This window comes from Nanorana parkeri, unplaced genomic scaffold (assembly GCF_000935625.1).
Source record: "Nanorana parkeri isolate BGI_ZX_2015 unplaced genomic scaffold, ASM93562v1 scaffold331, whole genome shotgun sequence".
In the NCBI taxonomy this organism is placed as follows: Eukaryota; Metazoa; Chordata; class Amphibia; order Anura; family Dicroglossidae; genus Nanorana; species Nanorana parkeri.
The window spans coordinates 914,840-924,067 of record NW_017306599.1 but is presented as its reverse complement, the minus strand read 5'-3'; the positions used below and the strand labels follow the sequence as shown (position 1 = coordinate 924,067).

Here is a 9,228-nt window from a genome sequence, read left to right as displayed (position 1 = left end):
GGGGGGGGGGGAAACGTGGGGTCCCCCCTAAAATTCCATACCAGACCCTTGATCCGAGCTCAGGCCTGGCAGGGCAGGAAGGGGGAAGGGGACAAGCGAGTGCCCCCCCCCCCTGCCATACCAGGTTATATGCCCTCGGCACTTGTAGGGTGCTTTTCCAGGGTCCCCCCCTGGAATAGCACCTTGTCCCCGTGCCAATGAGCCTCTTCTCCACAAACCCTGAGCTGTTGATTGTGGGGGTGCAGGCAGGGAGGGTTTCACATCAGGGTACCCCTTTAATAAAGGGGCACCCAGGTGCGCCCCCCCTTGTGAATGAGTAAGGGGTACCCATATACTAAAGGGTTACATTAAAATTTAAAAAAAAGAGGCCAGACTTTTGAAAAAATCCTTTGGCAAGTCCTTTTATAAAAAAAAAAAAATATCCCATAAATGGATCCACCGGCATAATCCAGAGTCAATCACGACGGCCAGAGTTGTCCATGATGACTTGGCGAAAAAAAAAAATGTAAAAAGTAAATAAATAAGAAAAAAAAATTAAAAACCCGACACTCGCCGACCCATCCACACGCAATGAACTCCCACTGCAGAATGACATGCTGACAGATACCGGTAAAATAAAAACGATTGGGCCGAGCTAGCGGGGACATCACATTACATTTGTCCGGCACATGACAGTCTGCTCGCAGGTCCCGGACAGATCAAAACAAATGGGTGGAGCCAGACATGACATCACTGCTGGCTCTGCCCAGCTGGAGTCATATAATGACATCCCAATATCCTTGAGGACGCTGGGCTGTCATTGAAGGACAACAACTAGTCGGAGCCAGCCGCAACATCATGGTGGCTCCGCCACGCTGTTGTCGTTTGCGAGGAGAGCGGCTGGTTTCGGCCGACCTTTCTCCCCACTTGAGCTGCCACTACGGCTCAGCTGAGCCGACCCATATGCGTTCGGCTCAGCAGAGCCGCTCGGCTGCTGTACGGGCTATTGTGAACAGCCCCTACAGCAGCCCTTCGGTTCTACGGCTAGATTATTCGGCAGGTAAGTGAATAACCCTCTTAGTATAACACGGGTTCACTTCTTTATACTTTATACCAAACAGTATATAGTATGGGGAGACCCAGAGTGATTATTTTGTAACACCTCCTCTATATGCCACAATTATTTTTAGTAACAATCATAAAATATAAAAAATGCTGATAATGGTCAGAAAGGAAACAGACAGTGAAAATCTGCTGTATCTAATTGTGTTACATATAATCATGTGTTTAAAAAGAATATAAAATATAAGTGTTTATTAGTGATATGCCTATAGGGGACTAAATTATAGTAATATGGCCTTATAAACAGTACATAGCCAAAAAATTGCAATCCTGACAATACATGAGCAACAAATGGGCAATTGTGACAATATGCAGACAACAAAGGGGCAAAATTGATATTAGGTGGGCAACAAATGAGCAATTGTGATAATATGTGGGCACAAAAAAAGTCAATAGTGACAGTATGTGGGCAATAAATGGGCAATATTAAGAATATGGAGGCTCAAATGAGCAAACTTGGTAATACAGTGAATTCACGACATTCAGTAGAAACAAAGCCTTATAGTCATGTACAAAATGCACTTTACATTGGTGGTCAGTGGAAAGAATGCTGTATTTTTCACACCAGTGTATGGAGTATTCTTACTCCCACTGACCTCCTATGTAAAGGGCAGTTCTTACATTTTTGGTCAGTGGGTAAATGCAAAGGCAGATAAGAATTTAATTGGAGTGGCATTACTCACCTGTAAGCAACATGAGGCTCCCCCTTCCGCTGCATAGAGGCACGGTCAGAAAAGGGGTGAAGAATTAATATTTCGCCTAACGGTGCATGCATTCCCACAGCACCCTATGGTTGGCTTTGCCTATGACAGACTACACCCACCACCCCATCTTAAGTGTGCCACTGTATAGGGATAATAAGCAAGTTTGAAAAATGTTTTCATAGAGACGAATAATAAAAATGCTAACCGGGCAACAAGCATATCGGACAAAGGTGATGAACAGATATTTATGGTACTGGGACCCTGTGAGGATATAAATATTTGAGATGCTATTACAGTACTTGATAAAATTATGCAGGCTCCTTGTTACTCATCCTTATTCTTCCTGCACACAAATATAAAAATGGCACACTTTTTCTTCTTTAGCTATGCTTTTATTATTTTTCTGTTGCTTATTATTATTTTAAGACATTGTATACTTAATAAAAATAAAGGTGGTTTTATTCTAATGATTCTGGAAACAGATGTTTGGGATTTCACCAGGGTATTAATTAATTTCTTCCTTAATGGTATGAAAAAGGCAGTTTTACCCAGCATCCTCTCATCTTGTCTTACAGCGCTGAAAACAACGCAGAGGGAGCTTCTGGACCTACGATGTCAGTATGATAAGGAGGCCTCATCTAAGTAAGTTTTGTGTTGTCAGTATGCTGCTTTTTTTTCTGGGTTATGCTTTTATGGAAGAAACTAGCTTTCTCGGTATTCTTCAGGGAAAGGCAGGTGGACAAGTGATAGAAATGACCTAGTTCATTTATACTGGTTATATCTATCCTAGTAAAAGGTCAGTGGTGCTTACTTAGTATTTTTATACTCATGTTGATGATAGGAGGATTGGGAGATGAGGTCAGCATTTTGTGGCACACATTTATGCAGATCTTAAAATGCTCTGTTCATATAATTAAAGTTTGTCCAATTGTGATAGGTATACATATATATATATATATATATAGTATAGGATCAATTATTAAATGTTTTTATTAAAGTCAACAAAATGTATTGTTCATTCTATGTTATAATTGGATGTGTTTCAGAATAGCTGCAAATACTTTAATGATATACCTGCAGGCTGCCTAAAAAACTAAACAAGGCTGTACACCTACAGCTTTTAGGAGACAGGAGAGAGGTGTGTACAGTACTGAATGAGCAACTCATCTGCTGTTTACCAAAAGCCCCTTTCTGAGGAGGTTGGAAGTGGCTTTAGCAGCATAGTAGAAATCAGGGGACTGCATTCTGAATTGGGGGTACTTCACTGCTCTTTTTAATTAGGGTACATATTGCACTAAGCTTTTTTTGCAGTCTGCAGAGATCTCCGCAAGCAAAGAATTTTCACTAAAAGTGCATTAATCCTATAAATCCTAATGAATCCTAAATCCAAGCAGATACAACAAGCAGCAGTTATTGTGGCTACAATATTTATACAAATAATGTAGTTTTAAAATCTGTCTTGGTATCGGGCTCTGTCTCACGCACATGTGCTGACAAAGAACATGCTGACAGGAGGAAAGAGGTGACCTCATCTCTCTGCTACTGCTCCTTCATTGTCCAAACATAGGCTGAGGACAGGGAGGTGAACAGGCTGTTTTGCAGTAGAGAAAAGTGCTAAACATTTTTTGCTTACTGCCATGACGATTGTAACATCTAATCTACCAAGATCAAGAACTCTGGACTACATAGGTTTATAGAGAGGGTATGAAGGGAACTAAGATGTAAACCTGAAGGGTCAGTTCACTAAGCTGAATGGGTTAATTTACCTAGATCCATTCTTTTATCTCATCATTATTTTCTCATCTAAACATTTAATATGCATACATAAACATGACCTTTTAAGTGTTTACTTAACTACTGATGCTATATACATTTTGCTAAGTTGGAGTATATGTATGGATTATGTAGGGCTGATAAAGATTCAGTATTATATCTTAATGTGACCACTTGTCTTATAATTATATCTTAATGTGACCACTTGTCTTAGTATTATATCTTAATGTGACCACTTGTCTTAGTATTATATCTTAATGTGACCACTTGTCTTAGCAGTGCTGTAGGCCATTGAAATTTAGAACTTCCTTACCTGTTTTAGATGTTTAGATGCTATGGCTGTGGGGAAGAGGCCCTTGTCCTCATCGACATGGGGACAAGATGCTTTTCCAGGGGGTCCCCCACTGGCAAAGCTCCCTCCCCATCTCGAGGGCATGGAGCCTGGTATGGTGCAGGGGGGGCACATGCTCGTCCTCCCCTTTCCTGCTCTTCCAGGCTGCTGCTCGGATCAAGGGTCTGGTAAGGGATTTTAGGGGGAACCCCAAGCATTTTTTTGGGGGGGGGGGGTGGCTTTGGGACCCCCCCTAAATGGTCTGTTATGAATTAGAGAGGGGACTCCAAACTTTTTTTGTTTTTATTTTATTGTTTAAGAACATAAATTCATTTAGAATGACTTTCGGAAAAAATTGGGATGCATCCAAAATTTTCATTATCAGAACATCTGGATACTTTGGATTTGGAATTTTTTTAATCTGAAATTCTGATGCATCCAAATGTCCGAATTTCTGAAAATTTGTCTGAATTTTAATTCAGACAAAACGAATCACATATGTCTAGTTAATATCATGTTAGGCTATTGGAGTTTACTATTATAGGCAAAGTACAATTTATAACTTGTGTTATGTAGGCGTGCTGTCAATACCCATGTGGAATTTATGCTGTACAGTATATTATGTTAAGGAAACTCTAAAGCTAACCACACAGGTTACAATCTAATTGTACAATCTCCTTTAGATCAACCAATAAGTATGTAATACAAGTTCCTGCCTGATTGGAAACAAGTTATTGGATAGTTTAGAAAGGTCCTCATATCACATAGTTTTGGTAAATCTAAAGTTGATTGTACAAAGATTGTATGGTCAGATTGTATCCTGTATGGTGAGCCTAACAGGTACAAGATAACTTGCATCAGGTACCAATTTATTATAGTTTTCAAGTCATCCACTGCCTCTAGTCTGTCTGCAGATGGCACACCACTTGAGCTGCCTGGCACTTCACATGCAGGAATAATCTTTGTCAGAATGTGGAAAGGTTATATTTTAATTATCATGAGATCCCAGAGGGGACTGAATAAAACTGCAGGTATAAAGGAAGCATGTTTAAAGTCTCTTGCTGCTGCTAAACTACACATTTAAACAAGTTCTCCTTCAGTATATTCTTCATTTTCCTATAGAGCCATTTTTCCTTCTTATCTGATCTGTGCCATGAATATTAATAGCTGAATAAACCCCACTGATGTTAATCACACTCTCAGTTTCAAGTGTAAAAAGATATGTGTAGAGTACTTGCTTCCAAAAACAATCCCTGGGCTGATTAGTCTGTGAAGCAGGGAATCCTATAAGATCAAGCTGTGATGTGGTGCTGGCATGTCTCCTAGTGTCTGTGTCTAGGAACCTGGCAGCCGTGTCTGTCTGAATGGAATTCTGACATGGCGAATGATTCAGTCTGTCTTACAGTCCGAAGGAGCCAGACCCCGGGTCACTTGGATTCACATTAGACCTAATAATGTTTGATAGATTGTTCCCTCAGCAGTTACACACAGTATGACTCTGGCGGCTCCTAGCACTGCTGCTGAAATAGTAATAAATATTAGTAGAGTGTTTCTGTATTGGGAAGATTGCAGAGATGTTTTAACTACACAGTGGATTTATGGAAAGAACGGTTATTGTTAATGTTATCAGCTCTCTGCAGCTAGAAGCTACAGAAGTCATTGGTGAGTGTCATAAGCATTTATACTTGTATAAACCATTTTTGTAGTTTGCATGGTTTCCCTCCTATCCCTGTAAATGTAAGACTGCTTCAGATTGCTGACACAGACTGCAGGAGTCTTAGACATCATTGGCCTTTTTTTCTGAGGCTGGGATATGAGCAAAGGATTTTGGGAATGAAGTGTGGTTTTCTTTTTTATTACAGGGAGTATGTGGTGCCTGGGCATGGTTACAGCCAGCATTAGTATATTGGTAAGATGTAAGCCATATTTCTTACATCTCCACAGCAATTTATCCTAATACAACTGGTACCATCTACAGTTTACGTAGTCCAGAGTTACCCGGGGGTGTAGAATATCCCTTGTGCAATTAAAAGATTTCTTACAGAAGCAGACGTAGTCCAGTATCAGCAGGTATTCAAGTAATATTACATTTTCAAACCTTTTTTCAATAATGAATCCAGATCATACAAAGAAGCATTGCCCGGCAAAGCATTGCTTTACATTTTTGCCCAAACATGTTCAATCAGCATGTTTCTGAACACCTGCTTCCAAGTCTCTCAGGTCAGCTTCCCTGAACTTCCTGCCCAGTACAAGATCACACGGGACAGAGCCAACTCCAGCAACTGTTCATCTCCTGGATTAGGGAGAGGGCCGGACAGGAGGCCAGAGGGGAGGGGAGTGGCTTAATTTGCTGTGTCTGCGTGTTTGTGAAGACACACAGCTTACTAACTCACACAAGGGTAACTGCATAGCACTCTGTTTGGGAAAGGAGTCACTACAAAACAGGAAGCCAGACCATTACTCAGGGGACCAGCTGATTTTGCAGGAAACTAAAACTTTTAAACATAAAGGGCCTATACTGAGTGCTGATTATATCACTTACAATGAATGCTGCATTCTAACTTGTATAGCCCCTTCCTGAAGTTCATATAAATAGAAACAGTGCAATACTTCTAGGGTCTGCATCAATGGACACATTTTAATTTGTTCAGAATAGAGAGGTTAATCTTTATGATATTTTTTGCAACCAGAGGACTAATAAAGGGGATTTGGAGAAAAACCTTAAACATCTTAGGAACATTATGGAAAAACAGCTTAATTTATGGTGGGATATAGTCACTCATGAAAGATATAGTGCCATATTTGCTCCATGTATTGCACACACTCCCCATCTGCATATAGGTAATCAGGCAGCTATAGAGCTGCCTGAACACTTGTATGTGACAGCCATCACCAGCTGCAAAAAACATACCAAGATCATGCCTGCTGCTGCAGCCGTGGTCTTGGTATAACCACTTCAGGACAGCACCATTTATATATGTACGGTGGTCTTGAAGTGGTTAAGCATGGGTATGGAGGCTGAGGAGGGGTAAGCCTGGAAAAGTTGAGATTTGTATAAATATGCCTGTGCCTATGTATCATTTGATTGCTATGACATGCTCATATTACTGCTTATACATTTCATAAGTTTCCATTCATTAGGTTTGTGACAGGTTTACTTTAAAGGGAAAGTATAGTATATTTTTAGCCAGCTTGTATTTTGAGTCATTATTGCAGTCATTTTTGATGTCACAATTACGTTTTACATGCACGTTTTTCCAGCTTTTCCATTTTATTTTGGTTATTGTATGAAGTACAACTATTAGCCTTTCCCCTAATAAGAGCTCTGTATTTGGCTGAGACTCTGTGCTTAAGAAGAGTTGATATTAAATTATGCGCCACACAGGGAGTGCATTGCTTTCAGCAAGTCGGACGACTCATAAACTTGCATGTGAGCAAAAGCAGTGAAGTACAACCTATGTGAAGCACTGCAAAATATACAGCAAAAATGGCAACCGCCATGTCCACGTACAATATATATATTGTCATATAATATACATTCACACATATAGGTGACATTAACTACTTCAAGCTAATTTCTTTCACTCCCCTATTTAAAAAACTATTGAAAAGACTAAAAAGCCCCTTTTAGAGCTGAATGAACATTTACTTCTGCTTTAAAGTAGACTGAAAGCATTTTATAAAGATAACCTATGCACCCTTCCTTACTAGAATCTAAGATAAGATGCAATTATAGTTGTTACTCAGTAATGGGTTATAATGGAATCATTATGTTTTACTATGACCATATGTCTGCTGCCAAGAGAGGAATCTGTTGTAACAGGGCAGGTGTGTTTTAGTATGCTTTTGTAAAATTGTTATGAATGTAGTCATGCTTGTTGTGGAAACAAAGTACTTAATCTGCCAGTAGCAAAACCTCCCAAGAGCCTGCTTACCAGGTCTGTTTTACAATTCAGCACCCCAGGTACCTCAAATATGGGAGTGTTTTGGTATGGCCCATCTTCTTAGGGTAATAGGCTGTCTCCATGCTTCCCACCTCATAAGCCTCACTTTTGATCAGTGCATCTGCCCGCCATGGGCTTATAGTGAGGGTTAACAAGTGAGAGCAGAGGGGTTTGTCTACGAAGCTGGATTATAGATTTGTATTCCAAAGCATCCCAGAATGGGACCTAGTGTGCTGAACTGGAAACCCATTTTGATGAGTAAACATCTGTAGGTGCCTGCTACTGTATGTGTTTTCATTGATGGATTATGTACTTTGAAAAACTTGTTTTCAGAACTTGAAGGACTGACAGTGTATATGTGACAGATATGTGCAGTGCACATATCATTGTCTAGCATGGTACTGCAGACTAAATAAGGTAGGAGGAGTCTTCCATACTGTAATTATAGACAGAATGCCTGCATGCCTCAGTTCTTTTGGCATATCTGAGATGTTGACCCAATCAGCATTGTATTGGACATGTCTCCTGACAGTTTCCCAGATCTGTCACAGCTGTGTAGCGCAGGTGAAACGGTGGCCTGATATGCCTCTAACACGCAAGCACAGCTGTTGCTTTGGAAGGATTGTATTAAAACGTCTTGACTTCATTAAATGTACAATTGCTGGTTGTTATTTTAATTGGTGTGGTGCCATCCATTTTTACGAGTTTGGAACATTCTCTGGACCCCTTTGGCTCTATCCAGTAATGGAGGCTGCCAAATCTCACAGCTGTTGGTGTGGTTTGCCAGTCTTACTAACACATGGCAACAAATTTCCTCCTCACATTATGCAACATAGAGAGAACACTTAATCTTATTACACCAAAGCAGATGTTCTTTGATAATTTGATAGGCTTTCCCTACCTAGATGCGCTGTAAATAATGTTCTCTTTGATTGTGATTTAAAGAAATGTGTGTACACAGTATCAACTTATGCTACACTATATTGTCACATTTTAAAATCCTGGCTGCCAGAGCAAAGTTTGTTCCTTTCCATTATTGTTGGTAGTTTTGGATCCAGAGAGTAAAGTGATTATTAAAGTGATTAATTACCTTTTGTTATGCCATCTCAATAAAGTATATTGTTTTAGAAAGTTCTGCTGACACATTATGACGTCTTGATTTTAAGCCCTAAAACAGGCAGGAACAGAGGAATTTTAAAAGCCAAATGCAATGTTAGATGCACACCTGTAGTGTCCCAGGACCTAAAGTGGGTGATCTCAGCTGTCATTCAGCATTATGACTTCATCACTACACCCTCATAACCTTGTTGTTTTATTAAATCACTTGAGGGGATTAAATGTAGGCAGCATTCTGTGACCTATATACTTATGAGAT

General features: G+C 40.0%; 1 protein-coding gene across 2 annotated transcripts in view; it reads left to right on the top strand.

The window, feature by feature from the left end:
- The window catches only part of CUX2 (cut like homeobox 2), a 337,894-nt gene that overhangs the window by 286,034 nt on the left and 42,632 nt on the right, over nt 1-9,228 (top strand). For both annotated transcript variants that reach the window (XM_018558332.1, XM_018558333.1), the window contains one exon: nt 2,381-2,447. In XM_018558332.1, the coding sequence (XP_018413834.1) occupies nt 2,381-2,447 (67 nt within the window). The remainder of the gene's footprint in view (nt 1-2,380; nt 2,448-9,228) is intronic.